We start from the raw sequence: 22,151 nt of genomic DNA, 5'->3' as shown, positions 1-22,151 counted from the left end.
TTTACAATTTTCTTGTTAATCGTGAATCGTGTTACACTGGCAAAGCCCTCAAAGCTTACAACAGCCTGGAAGCTTATAAATATTTTGTTGCGGGATGGGTCTCTCAACTATACCTCTGGAAGGTCCCGAAGAAGAATGTCTACTTGATAACCTCACAGGTAAGTGGCATTAAGACGTTTATCATAAAGAGACTATGCAGGACGTTTTATCTTAATAATGTTCGAAATTTAAACTCAGTTCCAGATAATGACAGGGTTGTAAATATGTACGTTTTTGTCTGAAAAACAGTAAATCTGCGCAGCTTCCGCGAAAACGTGGGCAGTTTTTTTCTCATACTTCCTATTTTTCATGGACTGTAAGGCATTTGCTTATTTAGTAATTTTAATACAGAATTTATTCTGATGAAATTATTCAGACACTCCAACGCCCCCCCGAAAGAAAAAAATCAGGTCTGCGCGTTTCAGCCGTGAAACAGCATCCGCTGTTTGCATCCCTGTTTAAACTCATAGGTTAACCGACTTTAACCGGCTAATGAGGCTCGGTGGTCGGTCAAGATTTTTTTTTAGTTTTCGCCATCCCTACTATGGATTGGCCTTTCAAAGGCATATATGAGCCAAAAAGATAAATACATTGTCATAGACTAGGCCAGGGTAGTAGGGCTAGGCATAGCCATTTTAAACGTTAGAGACTGTCTAGTTTCTAAGTATGCAGCTATCATTCAATCCGAAAATCAACTTAACAGATGTACTAGGAGTATTGAATTAGAAGACTACACCAAATGCTGAACAAGACATAACCATTCTCGAAAGATCTACTCCCACACACTTGATAATTAGAACGGGTTCGTCTAAGTTCTATGCGTGGCCTTGCCGTCCAAAATGGCGGATAACGAATATCACGTGACGTCACGTGAAATGGGTCAATAGACACTGTTATAGAAGAGAGTTATTTATAAGTCACGCAATCTGTTATCACCCACACGAGGATGGGTTCCTTTTCGAGTCTGGTTCCTCTCAAGGTTTCTTCCTCGTGTTTTCTGAGGGAGTTTTTCTCTTGCCACTATCACCACAGGCTTGCTCATCAGGGATAAAATTAGCTCATATTTAAAGTTTTTAATTCTCTATAAAGCTGCTTTGCGACAGTGTCTGTTGTTAAAAGCACTATACAAATAAACTTGACTTGAATTGAACTGACATCCCATTTTTTGTATCAGTTAAAAAAACGGCATGTCATGCGTTTTTATATACTGTACGTCCTAAGATTACTCCTCAATCCAATCGTGTGTCAGTATAGTAATTTAGCAGAATACGTACTCTTCCATAAAAAAAAAGCTTTACTCACCGAGAATGACTGGTGTCTCAGTCTTCTCCCTCTCCTTCTGCATCCTCTCCAAGGTCATAACAATTTTCGAGAAAGAAGGACGACTCTTTGCACACATCTACCAGAAGGGGGCAGAAATGTACACTTTAACACGGAAGACAAATCTGAAGGAAGCATTGTTTCAGAAAGAATCAGACATCTTATACAGAAGCACAATGCATTCACAGAAAATAAACACTTTCATAATTATGAGTTACTATGACAGAATTACAAGAAAAAAATCTGATAATTACAAGATCAAGATTTCATAATTCTGAAAAAAAAAACTAACAAAAAAGTGGGTTATTTTTCCGCAAAAATATAAATGTTGTGTATGTAAACATTTCCTGACCTGTAAAGATGAGAAATGTTCATTAAATCATTTTAATTGAGTGTTTTTTTTTTTGGTCAGCAAGACTGTTTTTGCACGCAGCTAAGATAAGCTAATCTAGCTGTGCATTTACACTACTGTTTGGGTTCAGCCAATATTAACACTAATGCCATCCACGATAATTAACATTAATATTTCCCCAGTGTCTCATAATGAGAAGAAAATAAAAGTAGATTAAATCGGATAGCATCATTGTTGTTCACTGTCTTATCCTGTAGCCGAGCTTAGCGACAATTGATAGCTAATCAACCATACTTTTCTCATAATTACGAAATCCTGATCTTGCAATTACAAGATATTTTCTCATAATTATGAGATTTTCATGTAATTATGAGATAGTAAATCATAATTACAAGATAAGTTGTCTATTTTTTTTCTTTTGTGAATGCAACGTAATTTTAGGCTATGAAATACTTTTAAAAATAAACAATGTCAAATTGTAGTTCCTGTTAATTATAGGTTTAAAAGCTGAATACATTTAATTATTAACAAACGTTTACTTTTATACTACCACTGATACACTGAATGTTAGTCACCATTTTTATCTATCTATCTATCTATCTATCTATCTATCTATCTATCTATCTATCTATCTATCTATCTATCTATCTATCTATCCTCTCACAACTGTGTTTTCGCCTCTGTTTGTTTGTCTTTTCCCAACATAACTCAAAAAAGCAGTGAGTGGATTTTGATAAAATTTTGAGGAAAGGTGAGTTGTGGGCCAAGGAACAAGTGATTGGCATCAAAATCTAATCCGGATATGTGTGGACCCAGGATCCAGATATGATATGGATGCAGATCCAGGATTTTTTGTCTGTTAGCAACATCTCATCTCATTATCTCTAGCCGCTTTATCCTTCTACAGGGTCGCAGGCAAGCTGGAGCCTATCCCAGCTGACTACGGGCGAAAGGCGGGGTACACCCTGGACAAGTCGCCAGGTCATCACAGGGCTGACACAGAGACACAGACAACCATTCACACTCACATTCACACCTACGGTCAATTTAGAGTCACCAGTTAACCTAACCTGCATGTCTTTGGACTGTGGGGGAAACCGGAGCACCCGGAGGAAACCCACGCGGACACGGGGAGAACATGCAAACTCCGCACAGAAAGGCCCTCACCGGCCCCGGGACTCGAACCCAGGACCTTCTTGCTGTGAGGCGACAGTGCTAACCACTACACCACCGTGCCGCCCTTGTTAGCAACATAACTCAAAAAGTAGTGAACGGATTTTGATGAAATTGGTGGACAGCTTTAGTATTATTCAAGTTATGATTTTGATGTTGATATGTAGCTTGGTGGAGGAATACACTCTAACGAGTGCCCTTCTAGTATTTTTTTTATTTAATTCTAACACAGTGCTGTTGTATTCTTGAATCTGATTGGTCACAAGCTTTTAATAATGTACTTGTTCTAATACATTAACGTTTCTATTGTAACAACTTGCACAAGGAATTGTATGGCCCGTACAAATAGATTTTTTTTTTTTAAATGTGGAAAATTTGTAATATTTTCCACCATTGGAAAGTACTCAGAATGGAGAGCTTTGTGTTTTGCTGTTTCTCTACCAGACATCTTATTAACTTTAAGGAAAAATAGAGGCTAGTGAGGGAATCACTGTTAATAGCGGTTATAACAGGAAATAACTAGTCTCTCGGACGTTCCACAACATTAAATGTAACTATAAATCGGTTAAAAGCATAACATGAAGAATCAATTTTTTAAAAATTGTATTCAGTGGTAAAATGTTGTGGTGTGAGAGAAAGACTGCACTTCAGGACGTGCTGTTATTTAACGACATTTCACGTCAGGTCACATTACACCACAATGTCATTGATTTTTTTTTTTAAATAACAGCATACCTTGTGTTTTATTCCTTGCATATAATTAATATATACTGTATATATGAAAGTACAGTATGACATAATGATAGAAATGTATTCAGAGCACATTTGCTACACACATGGATCATTTAGTAACATAAGATTCATTTAGCTCATCATTTAGTTTACAAGACTCGATAAAGTCTATAAAGCTAGACGGCCTTTCGATTTCATAAAATCAGTGAAATTTAGTTCCCTCTGAAGTTTGGTTGCTGTGATATATGTTTCTTTCTGTAATATCTTAAAAAATAGGCCATTCTGTGGCTGGGAAGTTATTCAATTTGAGGGGATTCCTGAGCAAATAATGCGCATGAAAATCACTTGCTTCGCACAGTCAAGCAGACAGAGGAAGTCCGTGTGCGCATGTGCAGGTTTACCTGCTTCTTCTTCTTTTGGGTTTTACAGCAGCTGGCATCCAGTGTTGCATTACTGCCATCTACAGGTTTACCTTCAACTGTGCACTGACAGTTCCATCATTCTGTTGCTAAACAAACAGCTGATCACACCGAGGTGCTCGCTGACCGCCGATATTTATTAGTTTGGTCCCACGTTTCCTTTCCTTCACAACATAACGTCTTTTCTTCTCACTTTCTGTTATTGTAATCAGTCTTTCACGTTTCATTCGCACACTCACGTCTTCCATTTTTCTCTCCTGTTTCAAATTTGTATCCCACAATGCCTTGCGCGAACGGGGAAAACCCACCACGTGATGCATGACATAGTATCTTGAATTGGGAATTGAATTTGAAGCAGGAAAAAATGATGGAGTTTAAGGCCACGTGGCTCTAAATTCATTAAGTGTTCTACTAAAAAACCTAATTAAAAAGTCTGTGATTCGAATTCAGTAGCTTTCAGCCCACTGAACAAAAATAATTGGGTGTCAGGGAAAATTCTTTTAATGACCTACACTTGGAAAAATATGAAAGGCAGTCTACCTTTAAATATTCAAATATGGAATTTTTTTTTATTGTCTTCGTAGATGTTTGAATCTTGGAAAAAGTACTCAAGCAGTGAAATTCGTTCTGAGAGCCATATTATAAATAAACTTATAGAAATCTGGCAGTACTTTTAAATACACACTAATATTCCATTATTACTCTGAATGTGACAATATTTTGACTTTAATAGTGGTTATGTAAACAGGAAATTCCGAATTTAGCATTTTCCAATTAAGACGTAGGATATGCTGATGTTATTCAGGTTTTAGGAGCATTCTTTGGATACTTATACAGCGCGTTTGGAACGTGTCTCTCAACTGAGGTTTTTATGCCAGTTTGCAACACATGGCTTCCTGTCTTATGGTCAGCTCTGGGTTGTACACAAATCAGGCAGACACCAGTTTGCAAGGTAAACGCATGTAAACAGGAATATTAGTGGAATATTCATTTTCATTAGGCATGTAAACAGCTTAATAGGAATACTGTCTTTTTCAGAGTAAGGGCAAAAACTGGAATATTTTGTGCATGCAAGTGTGTGTGTGTGTGTGTGTGTGTGTGTGTGTGTGTGTGTGTGTGTGTGTGTGGTGTGCCTTACATTGCAGCACTTAACAGCCAAACTGAATAAAGCAGGTGGACAGTCTCCAATCATTTGTTCAAAGGTTTCCACATCCAGTCCAAAGTCCTACACAGAGGCAGAAGCTGTGATGAACGTGACTATAAAATATTAAACACATCTCGTTTTACAAAAAGACAGTAAAATCAATCAAACAAGGAAATTGTGATTAATGTTTATAATATTGTAGCAGAGGGGATATGGTCGAGTGCCAGTTTGTGAATGAAGAGGGAGACCGGGGAAGGTGAATGGCAAAACGATCACACCTGTGTCTAATGTGTGCACGCGCGCACATGTGTGCCTTTCAGTAATGGCTGAGGGCTGATAAGGGGAGAGAAAGCGGCGGGGAGGGAGTTCTCTCGACCGTAGCGTTCTTGTGTATATGTCAGCTGAAACTGCTGAAAATCACTGACTTTATAAAAAGCTATTCTGTTACCAAACCCTGCCTGTCCCCATGCTTAAGTGTTCCACTAACCTCAGGGACTGTCACAAACATGTTTTGTATTGTGCACCTTCTCTGACCTTGCAACTAGAAAATGTGAGATGTGCAAGGCTGTTGTGCCTGAACGGCATTTGAATTTGATTTGCATGCTAGTCCACAGAAGGACGTCATGAAAAATTCACCACTACTGCTGCAGTTAGTAGAGAATCCTTTTACATGGATATGAGCAACATATGGGATGCAGTGCATATGTGTAGTTTATTAATAATAATAATAATAATAATAATAGCTTTATTCAACAGATTCCATGAGCTGGATCTTGTTCTCTTGAACACCCTGTCCAAACCATCCACAACAAAGTTACAAGAAATAGAAACCAGAAAAAAAATAATTTAAAATTAAACGAACGATGCATACACGAGAATGATAAGTTCAACTATAAAGGAGAAAAGATAGTAGTTGCAAACTCAAGGAAATCATCAACTACAGAACTTAGGAACCCATAAAACAAAAACACCCACGAAATTGCAATGTGCCAATTAGACAACACACAAATTACACAACATTTACTTTGAAAAACCTATGAAGTCATAAAACTTAGGAAATAATAATTTACATAGCAATCATAATGTAGTAATCATGCAACGCATCCCCAGAAAGAAAGATCATGAAACTGCAAGCTAAGGAAATCATGGTGTGGTAATTGTATAAATGTTTTTTTCAAGAAGCTTTCATTTCAGAGCAAAATCGATTAAAATTTGATGTTTCTTTAATGTTATTCGGTAAAATATTAAAAATTTCTGACGAGATGTCTTGGAAAGTTCCCTTTTTTCCAGGTCTGACCGAATTTAAAGTGGCATTTGAATGCAAAATTCAAGATGGTTTATATACTACTTCGACTGCAACGTGGTTCGGCCAATGCTGGGAGTAAATAGCTTTATGTGTGACTTTCAATAAGCTAAAGTCTCTGCATTCGCACATCAGTCATCAACCAAGCTTCAGTGCTGTTTCAACAGAGTTCAGGTATTTTCCAGTTACGAAGCTAGCTGATGAAAACTGATTTTTTTTTCAGGTAAAGGACGAAAGACCAGCTCGCCATAGTCCATTTTCGACAAAACAAGCTATTCAACCAGCTGCTTTCTTAAAGGGATCCTCCAGTGGATTGATTTTCAAACTTATTTTATGTAAAATTAATCATAGATTTAAAAAAAAAAAATCAACCTTTCATTTTCAGAGACCAAATAGTTGTCAAGAAAAATGCCTTTTTTTTTTTTTTTAAGAAAACCGGATGGGCTGCCTGCAGTGGCGATGTATGTGATGACATCAGTTAGTGGTCGCTTGAAGCAACTCAGCTGTTTATATTCTCTGTTTATGTCACAGTTTTGCTAGTTTTTTTTTTTTTTTAAGTATTTTACTGAATTTATCAGTTTTTAAATAAGTATGCCTCATTGTGTTAATCTACCCAGCACCAGCTGTAGATCATGTAAAAAAAAAAAAAGCTTTTAGACCACGAAGTGTCATGTCGTGCTGTGAGTTAAGCCATTTTAAACCAAGATTTTACAGCATGCAGCCAGACACTTTGCCATACACACTTTCTGTGGATCATGTGTAAAAAAAGATTTTGCAGGGTGAGGTCTCATGTCTGATCCAGTTTCTGTCAGTGACACTCTGCTACAGCTGATTAAGCACACTTTGCATTTTCTCTGCAGAAATGCAGTCTAGTTCCAGCTCGTGCTTTCTTTTTAGCATCACTGTGGCATTTATATGCTACACATTGAGGGATACTTATTTAAAAACTGATAAATTCAGTAAAATACTTCTAAAACTCGCAAAACTACAATGTAAACAGAGAATATAAACAGCTGAGTTGCTCCAAGCGACTGCTACCTGACGTCATTCCATACGTTACCAACGCAGGAAGCCCATCTGACATTTGAAAGAAAATTCATTTTTCTCGAACGCTATTTGGTCTCTGAAAATGAAAGTTTGATTTTTGAAATCTGTGACTACTTTTACTTAAAATAATTTTGAAAATCAATCAAATCAATCAATCAAATCAATCAATCTACTGGAGGATCCCTTTAAGAAAAAAAGGAGTAAAGTTCTTTATCTTCTTAAGAATGGCCAGAGTGCTGTAGCAGTTAGAAGACAAAGATCTTATTTGGTCATTCCAGGTAAGATTTTCATTGAAGTGCAAACCAAGCAATTTTGTAGTCTGAATGGTTTGCCATCCACCATAAGGCTGGTTTGATATGAAAATACAGAATGACATCTAGGCAGCTGTTGAGTGGATCGAACCATACATTTTGTTTTGGCTGCATTAAGAGCGAAATTAGAAATCACTGGACCATTCAGTTTATGACACTTATTAACAGTCTGAAAGTACAGATAATGTTTAGTGCTAATGCTTTGGGCAGTACCTCTGTTCGGGGGAGGACGTCGGGGTCGGCCTCGATCCGAGCAATGATTTCACACAGAATGATGCCATACGCAAAAACATCCACCTGTTGGAAGAACACAATAGAATATTATTGTCCATTTTAAATGTTAAATTGACAAACAATTTTCTCCTTTCCTGTAATGGTGTCAATCAGCCAAGACATACATGGTGATGGCATTAGATTTTTTTTATTTTAATTCAATTCTCCTGTATGAACATGACTCATGTCCACGTACAGAAAAATACAACAGGGTATAGGAAAAGATTTATTAGAAAATAATCAAATACGGGGTGATGTGGTGTAGCCTGACACTGTTGTTACCGAGCCAAAGTTTTTTTATTATTATTATTTGCATGTCCCATGGTGTTCTAGTCCCCTTATAGCAAAGCAATATGCTAACGGTTACTTTTTATTTTATTAAAGTACACTACTTTAATTTATCAGTATGTAGTTACATGAAATACTGTGGAAAGGAAAAGAAGTTATATCTGCTATTACAGAGGTCATGACAAGAACTAAATAATTGTTCCTTCACTAATCTCTTTTTTCTCTCTTTTAAAGTTAATACGACTAAAAAGATAGTCTGAAGACTCACAATTACAAATATATCTAATACAAAACTGCCACTGGAGTCTCTGTCCATAAATGTTAAATAAATGTCTCCTTATGCAAAGCTTCATCATATTAACATTCATACTGTTCTATTTGTTCAATAACATAATGACATTTAATTTATCTATTATTTGTCTAGATTATTGAGAGCAACCGCCATAGAAGACCAAGAGAATGAGCTTTTACTCTGAAAACAATAAATGTTTTTATCATTAGAATAGTATTTAAGAATACAACAGACCTTTGGTATTATACTTTTAACACACTGTCATCTTCCAAGATTGCAAATAATGAAAAAGAGGTTTTATTGCCCCTGCTTACACTTGCAACCTTATTTGCTATCTTGAAAAGAAAACAGGATTATACTGCAGTGCCTTCTGAGAACGTTCTGCTCCACTGTTTTCAATTTCACTCTTTATTCCTTCAGGGAATATGCAGATTCCCCAGAAGAGAAACGGTGACAGGAGGCCATGTGTTTTTGTGTTGGGTAAAATAATCTGTTCGAGTTACTTAATGAGAGGTATTCTTTTGTGATCGTCATATTGCACCAAGTTCTCCAACATGGGTTTAAGACCGATGGTTCTCTTAGGGGTTGACTGGGTAAACTAGTAGGAGTGTGTGTTTACTGATAGAGATTTAAAAGCACTTCTGTAAGGTCACTCTGGGTAAGGACGTCTGTCAAATGCCATAAATGTAAATACCTTCTCGTCGTAAAGTTCTCCTCTCAGCATTTCCGGAGCCATCCAGTACGGGGAGCCGACCACAGCCAGAGGCTGCTTCTCCACTCCATCACTGCAAGACATTAATAGGTTTTACATGACTTTTTGAAGAACATATTAACTCCTCAGTTTCCCAGGTCCACACTTACATTGCTCAGCCTTGTAAATTATTCACCTTTCCTATTTCACTGAATAATTTATAGTAGGTACTGGATAAGATGAAAAATAAACTACTGGCCATATTTATAAAGAATAATAGGCCCCAAAGTAGTTCCTAACTAGCTGATTTAGGAGAAACCTTTTTAAAAATGTGTGTGTTAATCCTAAAATTAAGACTTCTAGGTTTTTTTCTGTCTATAAGAGTAATTCACAAAACACTTTAGTGCTAAAAGCAAGATCTATAACCCTTAGAGGTAGTGCTGACTTCACTTATGCCGCTTTTCCACTACAAACGTGGCTGAGCCGTGCCGTGCTGAGTTGGGCTGAGTCGAGCAGAGTGGGGCTACTGGAGTTGCATTTCGACTACAACCGCGCTGAACCGTGCTGGCTGGAAGTGGGTGGACACATTGGATGGAGTTAGAGAAAGTGGGTGGACGTCACGTGATGTCGTTAAGTGGCGCAAACAGTGACATCAGTGATCTTTTAAGCGGTAGTCTCACGACCCGGAGAGTAAACAATAAACATGGAGGACATGGAGTCGTTAGTGTTGCTGGTCTTGGTGCTGTGGCTTGTTGTCACCGACAACGCCAACAGATACTGGCAAGAGCGTATAGATGAGACGAGGCGCATAAGGCTTCAGAAATTCTCGTAATTCGTAATTCTCCTTCTTCCGGGTTTACAGATCTCAGCGTGCTCGCGGGGCGTGTGTGGGTGTGTGAAGACACTCCTCCTCACCAATCAGTGCACAGGGGAGTGTCTGCTCACGCCCCCAGCCTCACTCAGCTCGGTTTGGCTCGCTTCAGCCCTACTCCAAAACCGTGCGAGTTTTGGGGGCTAAGCAGGGCTGAAGCGAGCTGAGTCGTGCTGTTTTAAGGTAGTCGAAACACGAGCCGTGTCGGGCTGAAGTGAGCTGAAGCGAGCTGAAGTGAGCTGAAAAAGGGTAGTGGAAAAGGGCCATTAAAGTCAAACAAAACCCAAAAATGAACGCTGTTTGCCAGTTACGGTAAGTGCCCTGATGTGCCCTCTGCACATTTAAATAACAAAATAAAACACAATTCATCCACTTTAAAAGTTACAATACTGCAAAAATAGGCATACCCAGGCGCACCCATTTGCACTGAAACTGGATATGCCCCTATGATTTAACCGTATCACTAGAATGCCGTTTAACCCACTGAGCTCTATATAAAATCTGGAGAGCTCAGAGCCTATTTCCCTGCTGTAGAGACGAGTGAAGTCATCTGGCCGCCATCTTACCACTCACATCGTGTGTATTTGGCTTACGTGTTAACCATTGTATCTGATCAAACTTGCCCCAAGAAAAGTATCTCCTGACTTTTTTCCTTTTATTTTCTCAACTTTACTCACATTCCTTACATACCTTTATAGCGCTCCCTTTCACTGTTATTGTTTTTTTTCTTTTCCAGTCCTGGCTCTGATCATTTTTTTTGAACGGCTCTTTTCCTACTATAATTATTTTTACGGAGATTATTTCAGTTTCTCTCTTATAGAGGTTTTCGACCCACGTGACCGTTGCCATGTCAACAAGTAGCCGGCGCCATTTTGACGGTCACAAATATGGCGACTACCGGTAGCGATACACTGTTGATCATGACGAAGTCTCATTGTCGAGTATTTTATCTGGCCTAGATGACGCGAGTAAGAAGCGATATCACCAGAAAATCAATGATGCTGGTGTACGTGATCCGTACACGTTACCAGGCTCTTTTTCTGGCTTTGCAGCGCTGCAGCGCGGGTGATCTTCCTGACCTGCAGTCAGGCGTGTGGGAAATACCAGGGAAAAAACATAAAAGAAAAAGGAGCGAGATGCAGAAAACACCTTCACTATCCAGTGACGTAGGGCATTTACAGGGCGAGCAGAGGGAGAGGTATTTGCAAAAATTGAGGTTAGCAGGCTTAGAGAACGACATTTACCTGCTTCCACCAGGATTGTTCACTGACAGCTAAGGTTTGTTCACATTTTCATTTACTTTCGGTCCTCAGGATAAACAAAATGTTATTAAATGTCATTGAAATAACTTCTTAGTCTGTTGAGACATGGCCCGTTATAAATTTTTCCTTTACTGTATTTACTAGTTTACTGAGCGAGCGCGCTAGCTCAGTAAACTAGTAAATACAGTAAAGGAAAAACTTGAGACTGAAAGGTTTTAACAGTCATCCAAATGACTGAATGTAAACATTGCTACAGTAACATACTAGCTACTGTTGTTGACATTAGCTAGCTTGACCTTCAAAATTCTAATGCTTTTTCTTTTTAAGACTACATACCTTTAATGTGGTAAACAAATCCAATGAGAAATACAACTTGGCAAACAATGTGACAAACAAATGGAATTATGAATGATGTACGCAATTGAAAATGAAATCATTCACGCCTATGCAAGATGAGTTTTGTTAACTGCTTGCAGAGCGTGGGTCCAGTCAGCTTCTCATTGAAGCATTTGGCAAGATGGTACATCCGAGTCTTAATATAGCATGCGGCAAGTTTGAACAGATACGATGGTTTAACATATGAGCCAAATACACGCAATGGGAGTGGTAAGATGGCAGCCAGATGGCCTCACTCTATATGGACCCTTTTCACGTGACGTCACGACAAACGCGGCCGCCATTTTGGACATGTACTACCAGTAGTTTACCACAGCCAACATTGAGGAACGGCAGCAAAGAAAGTGTTTATTTTCAGCAAGACTTCCATCATGCCACTATATTGTTGTGCACCTGGATGTAGTAACCATCAACAAACAAGGCAAGGGTTATCATTTTATCGGATCCCGGTAGATGCTGACCGACGGAGAAGATGGATAGCGGCATACCAACGCTTGTGTAGTGACCACTTTGTTGGAGGTAAGACGAATAAAATTAGCCAGAAAAGGCATTACATTGCTGTTAACATTCCATTCTAGTTTACTGTAATTATGATCTGGCAGCTATTTACACCGGATCCAGTGTAAATAGCTGCCGGAGCCAACGTCCGAGGTTCCGGAGCGCGCTAGCTCGCGGCCGGCCGGGAGCGCGCTCCGGCAAGCTCGGACGTTGGCTCCGGCAGCTATTTACACTGGATCCGGTGTAAATAGCTGCCAGATCATAATTACAGTCAACTAGTAAATACAGTTTTCTGCATCTTACTCCTTTTTCTTTTATGTTTGTCGCCTTCCTCGCATTCAAACTGATTCGAGCCGAAGTCCACTACATGTCCAAAATGGCGGTCGCGTTTACGAAGGTCACGTGACTGAAAAGGGTCTATAGATAGTTTTCACATGATGTCACAGAGTCGGGGATTCCCTGGTGGCGGCCATCTTGGAGGGCTAGCTTACCGTACGGGTCACTGAGCACACATTGTAGCGCGCGAGTTACATTCATTTATATATTATTTACATTTATAGTTACATTACTACTATTTAAAGCTAGCAGTGGTGCACACCTGTTGTATTCACGGCTGTCGTAATAGGTCAGATGATGAAGTCAAGCGGAGCTTTTATGGAATTCCCACTGTACGGGAGCACGAAGGCGAGCAAACAAAGAAACTCAGCATACAAAGGAGAAATCTATGGCTTGCGAGAATCAACCGCAAGGATTATCAGCCTTCCAAACACAGCAAAGTCTGCTCCGATCATTTTATAAGTGGTAAGTTGTTTAAATAAACAATCAATTGTGTTTAAGTTTGTTTTTGGAAACCAAAACATCATGTGAACAATCTAAGGAGAATGCCTAACTGGAACTGCTGAGTGTACGTTTACATTGTAATGTACACTTAATATCGCTCGTTTGTCACGTTTCTATTTGAAACTTGTCATTTCACTCACGCAAGGGTAATTTTTGAAAAACATTTTAGGTATATTCTGTATGATTTAATTTGTGTTTGGGATGCAAACAGCGCGCCTTTTGGCAGATGCCGCCTGAATCGCGCAGATCCGTTTTTTTTTTTTTGGGGGGGGGGGGGGGGGGGGGCGTTGGAGTGTCTGATTATAATTTCAAAGTAAATTCTGTATTAAAATTACTAAATAAGCAAATCCATTACAGTCCATGAAACAGGAAGTATAAGGATAAGAAAAAAACAGTTTAAATCGGGAAGCTGCGCACATTTGTGCAGCCCAAGCGGTGTGAAGGACTGCGCAAATGTGCGCAGCTTCCCGATTTAAACTGTTTTTTTCTCATCCTTATACTTCCTGTTTCATGGACTGTAACGGATTTGCTTATTTAGTAATTTTAATACAGAATTTACTTTGAAATTACAATCAGACACTCCCAACGCCCCCCCTAAAAAAAAAACCGGATCTGCGTGATTCAGGCGGCATCCGCCAAAAGGCGCGCTGTGAATATATAAAGTTGTATATATTAGACAGCCTTTAAAGTTTGATGAAGTCAGTTTCAGGCTTTGGAGCAGGCTTTGGCAGTTTCAGGCTTTGGCAGCCCTGCATAGTCACTTGAAAATGCATCTTTGTCCACTTCGTAGGGGTCAATTCCCCCAATCAAGGCCAGTTTGGCTGCATACTGTTGTCGTGAGATGTCGTCTAATGTATCTATATACTTCTGTTTGCTTGATTTTGCCGACATTGATCTTTATTTTAGAAAACTGACTATATAACTTCATAAATTCGTCTGACATAACGTAGCTGGTAGTGGCGATGGTCCGTTTTGTTTGCCCTCCAAGATGGCAGCTGGGGGGCGTTCTCCGGAATGTCGTGACGTCAGTGAAAACTATCTATAGAGCTCAGTGCTTTAACCTCATTACACAGAGCCATCAAATAAAGGCTTCCAATTCTTAAAAAAAAAAAAATCCCCAGGTACCACTGCGCGCTCTCTCTCTGTGTGTTCACCGTTTCAGATGGGTTGGATACAGAGAAAGAACTTCACTGTGCTGCTAAATAAAGACTTCTAATTCTAAAAATATAAATCAGAACTTTTCTGTAACCACGTGATTTTTACTGACAACAAAATCCGCGACTCGAGATTTCACTTTTCTGAAGCTTAAATCTCACTCGGCTAGATAATGCATACACAGTATTGGCACAGATACTAGTAAACAATGGCCACTGTCATGGCAACAATTTGTGTGGTCTAAAAAGATTGTGATTCTTGGTAAATAAAAACAAACAAAAGCATGTCACATAAAAATAGAAAAAGAAAATTTTAATTTTTGGGAAAAAAACAAAAAACCACTAGCTAGCGATGGAGCGTTTTATAGGCAGCAAAAGGCTCCCAAACGCTGGGTTTGAGTCTACTCACTGTTTACATGTGTGTGAGCTCACTGCTTCAGTGATCAGACTTATTTTTTACAGCCAAACGCTCGACACTTGGGTATCTTTCAGGGCTGTTTACAACAATTTAGAAGTGGATGAGAGGACAATTTTAGTGGACAAGTTCCTTGCCTTCTTAATGTGTTTCAGATCAAACAGTAAATAATAAAAATACAGTAAATAGTCCTATTCCACGCCACAACTGTAGTAATCCATACATATTATGTCAAGAACCGCTCAACTAAGTAAAGAGAAATTACATCCATCATTACTTCAAGGCATGAAGTGTCTTTTAATTAATAAAAAATAAAGAAAAACCATGGAATTAGATGGTGTGTCCAAACTTTTGACTGGTACGGTGTGCGCTTTAATCTCATTGGCAACCTATCAGAGATCTTTGGCAAGAGCAAACACACTGACCTGTAATTGGGGATTTTCTCGGCCAGACCAAAGTCTCCAACCACAGCCGTGAAGACACCGTTCTCACAGCGCACTAAACAGTTCTGCAACATACAACAGAGTGAGGAGTTTCTGTCTGCTCAATATGCAAAGAGTAAAAACTAGAATGAAAGCGTCTCCAGTGTCGGTGCTTTGTAACAGTTCGAGTTAAAGCTGTAACTTTATATTTTCCACCGCAGGAAAGTCTTTAGAGAATGTTGCATTGAGGGGTTTCTCAGTAACAAGCTGCATTATTTTATCTTTTTAACTTCAAGAGAAACTGAAGGAATGACTGTTTATCGCTGCTATAATGCAAGTGATTACACTAAATTGTTTCATGGAGAAAATCTATAACATTCTATAATTAATAAAAACTTCCTTTTTTGGCAAATTGTTGTGGTAGAAGAAGAATAAAACATTTCAGGATGTGCTATTATTGGAAAACAGTAACTCTGTTTCATGTTCCAGGTCTTTCTTTGTTTTCCTATAACAGCACACCCCATGGTATGTGTTTTATTGCTTCCTAAATAAACTCGGGTTATTTGCGTGTCTGTGTGTATATACCTTGGAAGTGAGGTCTCGGTGGAAAATATCCTTGCTGTGAAGATACTGTAGTCCTCGTGCAATGTCCAGAGACAGTCCTATCCTCACAGCCCATGATAAGTAGATATCACTGTCCAGCAGCTGTTCTAGATTACCCCCATTGATGTACTATAACCATACAAAACAGATGACCATTCCTTATTTTAATATCATATACTGTATTAATTATATGAAGCTTCTGTGTTACAGCAATATAAAAATTAAAGTCGCACCTCGGTTAGAGCATGAAGCTGTCCCTCATGGACGCACACACCCAAAAACCTGTTAAAAACCATTGTCAAACAGTCAGCAGAGGATAATCCAAGACTAATCAAACATAACTGAGGAGAAACTAGTGTTAATGTGTATTTGGCATGTGTGTGTTAGACCTGAGAATGTTGGGATGGCAGAGGCGATTCATTAGCTGCACTTCTCTTAGCATGTTGGCTTTGTTGCAAGCCAGCGTGTTCATTTTCAGAGCCATCACCTGCCCTGTGATCCTGTGCTGCACCTGAGACACACAGAGGAGCTTTCTGGATTAAGCAAGCGTCGCTTGAGGACTCTGGGTCCTTCTGTTATGATCACATTCACATACATGTCAGGGTTCTCCACTTTTCAAAAATAAAAGGTGGCGGAGGGGGCGGAGGCAGAGCCCCAGTGGGGGGCCAGGGGGACGAAGTCCCCCTGAAGCTGACGGACTTTGAGCTTTTTTGACAGTGAAACTGGCCAATAAATGCTAAATCATTTTACAAAAAATTAACACTCTTACTGTACATGTCATCTTTGTCAAATGTGAGACTCATTTGACATTTCACTTGAGACTGGTGCACCTGTTGCGCATCCCTGAATTAATTATATTTTTTTCTGTGTGTGAAAAATAAATGAACTTCCATGCATAAACAAAATACCCAATTACAATAAATGCATGCATTTTTTACAATACACAATGTTAATTGTGTGAAACCACTCCAATCCATGCACGAGTTGGTATGCGTGCCCGAGACTGGCGCTACAAAGCCACCCTGGCCTCCAGAGTTCAGGTCCTTTGACCCAGGAACCTGGAAGTCTTGCAGTAAACAAACAGTGACACAACGGGAAAATGCAGCTCTCGCATACACAATCACAGATATGTAAAATAAAAGACCTGAACTTAACTGATGTGTGTGTGTGCGCAGTTATATGATTACTGTAACTGTATATGGTCAGAAAAGACGATAGATAAGCGTAACCGTTGCACAATAATGCTACAAACACCTGCAATGTTATTTAGCTGCTGGCTCGCTGCAGCTTGTAGCTTCCAATGTTATTATGTGTCAGTATAATGCAGTGCGGTGTAGTGTAACGCAGGGATAGCCCCATATGCATTCGTTTGATGGTCTCCTGCGTGTTAAATGGTTACAAAATTATAATAAAGCGAATACTTTACCATTTATTTGGTGTATACTGATGAAGTTACGCTTTTTTTTTTTGGCCAAGGGAAGGGTGGCGGGCCAGAATTATAATGTGGCGGTGTGCCACTTTAAAAGCGCCCATGGAGAACACTGCATGTACAGACTGGAACGAAATGTTGAGGCTCCATGATGCTGGTACAACATCCGAGACAATGCACAGGGTCTATGATCACAACTATAATAACAAATGGTAACACTAAGTGAATATAGGGAGGGAAAGTGAAACACAGTGATCCTAACGGTAGTGTTCCTAAGCCGAGAGCCATACTATTGAAAATCCCATAGACCCGATTTTTAAAAAAAATCCCACTGTAGGTACAGTCCCTTTAAGAACTACATTTCCCATCAGCCAACTTCCGCATTGACCTACGTCACGCCTGGGCGGGATCACCTACGTCACTTCCTCCCTGAGCTCATAAGTAACTGAGTAACGTTTCCTTCTTCCTCTTTTCTGTCTGGAGAAGCTGTCTGGACACAAAGAGATTTGCTCTGCCGAGCAAACCAGATAAAGACGTCTTTTCTTTCTTGCAAGAAAAGATCCACGATTTAGCGCGGTTTCTTTGTTTACCACTGGCCCCAGTAAAAATCCAAAATCGCGCGATTTTAAACTCCGATAGAGTTACAACCGGTTTTGTTTGTCTATCAGTAACGTTACCAAACTGCTGCCCAAAGCAGTTTTAATTTAAAGTTAGGAGCGATCATAATCCTCCTAATTAAAGCGCTGTGCACATTATTTGATCAGAGACTTCTTTTCATCACGAGCGACCACGAGTCGGACCAAGAAATCCTCTGTTTTCCACGGAAGCGACTCACGTGCTCCACAACGGTGAAACTCCAAAAGTCTCAGAACATCATCTCATAATCTCGCGTAGAGACGAGATGCTGAAGTAAGACTGGCATTTGGGCAAAACCTAGTCTTAGGAATTAGCTTTTATGAAGCAGTGTGAATTTAAACTCAGGAACGGTTTAATTGTGTACACTGTAAACACTTAGGATGTTGAATTGATGATTGTTCTATTTTGTTTTGACCTCTCAGCTGTTTTAATAGATAGGCTGTTGCATGCTTTCTTCTATTCCTTCCTAACACTCTTAATTTCATTCTTACACATATTTTGACCTCATCAAGGTTTCAGTGGATTTAGTAATGTATAAGCTAGTGAATTAGCAATCAGAGCTAATTCTTTTGCTGTAGACTACAGGCCTCTCACACACTCACACATGTGGAGTTAGCTACCAGAGCTAATTCTTTTGTTTCCACCACGTGGACACAAACACACCTTAGCTAGCCATCCAGGCTAACCTTTTGTTCAGGCCACACACAGGCTAACTCTTTGTTCAGGCCACGTGGACACACACAGGCACACCTTAGCTAGCCATCCAGGCTAACTCTTTGTTCAGGCCACGTGGACGCGCGCACACACGCTCATCAAGTATATATCATATTCGTATATATTTACACTGCTATTATTAATTTTTTTATCTTTATAATAAATTGAATTATTATTGAAACTGTGTGTTTATTTGTTGTGCTAAATATTCTTTGAAGTCATCCAATCTCAAAAGAATTCCAAGGTGCATATGAGTTATGTAATATGGTAAGTGATCATAATAATTTGGAATATACCATAATTTAGCTGTTTGATAATTTATTATTAAGCATCAAAATTAATGGTATTATTAATGAGACTGATTCAATGAGAATGATTCAATAGTATGACTTAATGAGACTGATTTAATGAGATTGATCACTTAATTACTAATTGCACCTACACCACGAAGTTATGACATGGAACTTGTACACCCCCCAAAAATAAGTTGTATATGTTGGGATTATCTACTAACTGTGAAAGTATCAGGTAAAATTTCGCTGTCTTTTAAAAGATCGAAATTGCACTGTAGGTAACACAGTCCGTCTAAAAACTACAACACAGTCCCTTTAAGGACTACAACTCCCATCACCAGCTTCCGCGTTGACCTACGTCACGCCGGGGCGGGATCACCAACATCACATCCTCCATGAAAGAATAAGTAACCCGGAAACTTCCAACTCGGTCTCTTTTGGTGCCGTGATTTCAACACGGACACAAGGAGGACTTCTCTCTCTCTCTCCCGTCTTGGATTTCAAGCCATCCAGGCACAAAGAGATTTGCTCCGGGAAGCAAACCAGATAAGACGTCTTTTTCTTCTTTCTTGCAAGAATCAGAGTTTCGCACTTTTCTCTGTTTACCTTTGGCCATGGTAAAAATCCAAAATCGCGCGATCTAACTCAGATGAGTTACAACCGTTTTTTTTTTTATTCATTAATTATCAGTACGTACGACTGTAGCCCAAACAGTTTTAATTAAAAGTTAGGAGCGACCAGAATTCCTCCTAATTAATTTTCTGTGCACGTTATTCTGATCAGAGACTTTTTTTTCATCACGAGCGACCATCGGACCAAGAAATTCTCTGCGTTTTCTACAGAAGCAACTCACGTGCTTCACAATGGTGAAACTCCAAAAATCTCAGAACATCTCTTCATAATCCTGCTAAAGGCAAGATATTGAGTAAGACTTGGCATTTGGGCAAAAACCTACTCTTAGGAATTAGCTTTTATTGAAGTAGTGTGAATTTAAACTCAGGAACGATTTAATTGTTTACACTGTAGACACGCAGCGTGTTGAATTGATGATTGTATCATTTTGTTTTAATCTCTCAATTGTTTAATAGATAGGCTGTGCATGCTTCTCTTTATTCCTTACTAACATCTTCAATTCCCTATTACACATCTTGACCCCATCAAGATTTCAGTGGATTTAGTACTATTATAAGCTAGTGAAATTAGCCTACGGCTAATTCTTTTGTCCCATTAGCATCCAGAGCTAACTGCATTGTCTCAAGGGACTGTAAGGCCTTACCACGTGGTCACCCTCCCCCACACCTTAGATCACATTCTTTTGTCTTAACTCCACAAGGTAGGATCCTTGGGCCTTAGTTAGCCACACGGCTAATTCTTTTGTCTCGTTAGCAAGCTAGGCTAACCTTTTGTTTACCACAAACACACCTTAGCTAGCAATCCATGCTAACTCCTGCTTAGGCCACACACACCAACACACCTTAGCTAGCATTCCTTTGTCTTAGCTAGCGACACAAGGCTAATCTGTGTCTCCACACGTGGCCAACACATCTCAATTAACAACCAAACCTAACTCTCTTGTTTACTTAGAAACACGTGGTCACCAGGCCTGACACACACACACACACACCTTAGCTAGCCATCCAAGCTAACTCTTTGTTCAGCCCACGTGGACACACACACGCAATCTTAATTAGCACACAAAGCTAATCTTTTGTCTTCACCACAACACACACACACACCTCACTGTTTGTATATATTTCAACTGACATTCATTTTTATCTGTTATAATAAATTCATTTATTATTGAAACTGTGTGTTTTATTTGTTGTTCCATATTCCTTGAAGTCACACAATCTCAAAGAATTCAAAGGTGCATACAAGTTATGTAATATGGTAAGTGATCATAATAATTTGGAATATACCATAATTTAGCTGTTTGGTAATTTATTATTAAGCACCAAAATTAATGGTATTAATTAATGAGGCTGATCCAATGAGACTGATTCCATGAGTGATTTAATGATATGAGACTGATTCAATGGTATGATTCAATGAGACGAATTCAATTTTAATTATTAACCTTCAGATTTAATGAGATTGATCACTTAATAATTACCAAATGCACCTACAGCACCTAACCTGTCAGAAACGGACTACAACCAAACTGTCTAGTCAGAGTCGCTCATATTATGTCAGCAGTAGGCTTAGCTATTCCACGACCGGGAAGATCTGTGTATTTTGATCATCCTATGTTTTGCGCCAGACTGCAACCACCGGCAGTTGACTACATGCCCTGATCTGTAATGGTTATCCCCATGAGGGATACATTTCTTATTGGTACAGAAATACTCCGCCAACCACGCTATACAAATCGGCATGTTGATGTAGGCTACTCGCTGGCCACTACCTGCTACAGATTTGGAAAGGCACTAGACTTGCGGTTACGTCACATATGCGACGTCGGGTCTGTGTAGTCTTTGATCAGCTTATTAAAAAACATTCAAAACAATTCAAATCGGTGGAAAAAAATAAACTATGATCACCAGGATCAATAGAGCTGCCCGACATGCACAACATATGGAAGCCATTGTCTTAACTTTGAAGTGCAACCCGAAATGCAATTTTTTGAAAAGATATTCCCATTCATTTTGCCATAGAGGTAGGAACGCATCCAGTAGGGGGCAATGAGATTATTTTCCCTCCCTATAACAGCAGCAAATTACAAAATGGTGGTGTCAGTAGGATGAAGAGGAAATCAATAAATACACATAAGGGTTTTATGACCATTTATTTTTACTAATCAATCAGTGATGAAACGAGACAGTCAGTGACGGTGTAACTCAGTCCGGCCCCATGTAGTCCAGAAGGAACGATCTAAAGTGGGCCACCTTGCGCAATAAATGTTGCAAGCTATAAACACTATATACAAGCTCTATATAGAAGCTATAAAACACCCTAGGAATACTGACCTATTTGCCAGAGAGAATTAAAAACAGCGAGGAATTGACCAAGAAGAGATTTTTGTTGAATTGCTCATTAAGGCTTAATTAATCCATAACTTCATTAATAATTGTAATTAAGCAAATCTGGGTAGAAGTTATATACACCCTAGGTACCTCTACCTTCATGCCAAGAATAATCAGAATCGGTGAAGAATTGAGGGAGAAGCGGTGATTTGTGGAAACTGTTCGTTAGGGCTTAATTACGCCATATCTTCATTATTAATTGCAATTATGC

At 39.2% G+C, this 22,151-nt stretch overlaps 1 protein-coding gene across 3 annotated transcripts in view; it reads right to left on the bottom strand.

The window, feature by feature from the left end:
* Positions 1-22,151, bottom strand: part of tesk1a (testis associated actin remodelling kinase 1a) — a 56,885-nt gene that overhangs the window by 4,963 nt on the left and 29,771 nt on the right. For all 3 annotated transcript variants that reach the window (XM_060924869.1, XM_060924870.1, XM_060924871.1), the window contains exons 3-10: positions 16,235-16,356; positions 16,079-16,127; positions 15,828-15,974; positions 15,246-15,328; positions 9,388-9,478; positions 8,054-8,137; positions 5,174-5,260; positions 1,342-1,438 (exon numbers count right to left, since the gene is read on the bottom strand). In XM_060924869.1, coding sequence (XP_060780852.1) covers positions 1,342-1,438; positions 5,174-5,260; positions 8,054-8,137; positions 9,388-9,478; positions 15,246-15,328; positions 15,828-15,974; positions 16,079-16,127; positions 16,235-16,356 — 760 coding nt within the window. The remainder of the gene's footprint in view (positions 1-1,341; positions 1,439-5,173; positions 5,261-8,053; positions 8,138-9,387; positions 9,479-15,245; positions 15,329-15,827; positions 15,975-16,078; positions 16,128-16,234; positions 16,357-22,151) is intronic.

Source organism: Neoarius graeffei, chromosome 7 (genome assembly GCF_027579695.1).
Source record: "Neoarius graeffei isolate fNeoGra1 chromosome 7, fNeoGra1.pri, whole genome shotgun sequence".
Lineage (NCBI taxonomy): Eukaryota > Metazoa > Chordata > Actinopteri > Siluriformes > Ariidae > Neoarius > Neoarius graeffei.
The sequence above is the reverse complement of the archived record's forward strand: the minus strand, read 5'-3'. Positions and strand labels throughout refer to the sequence as shown.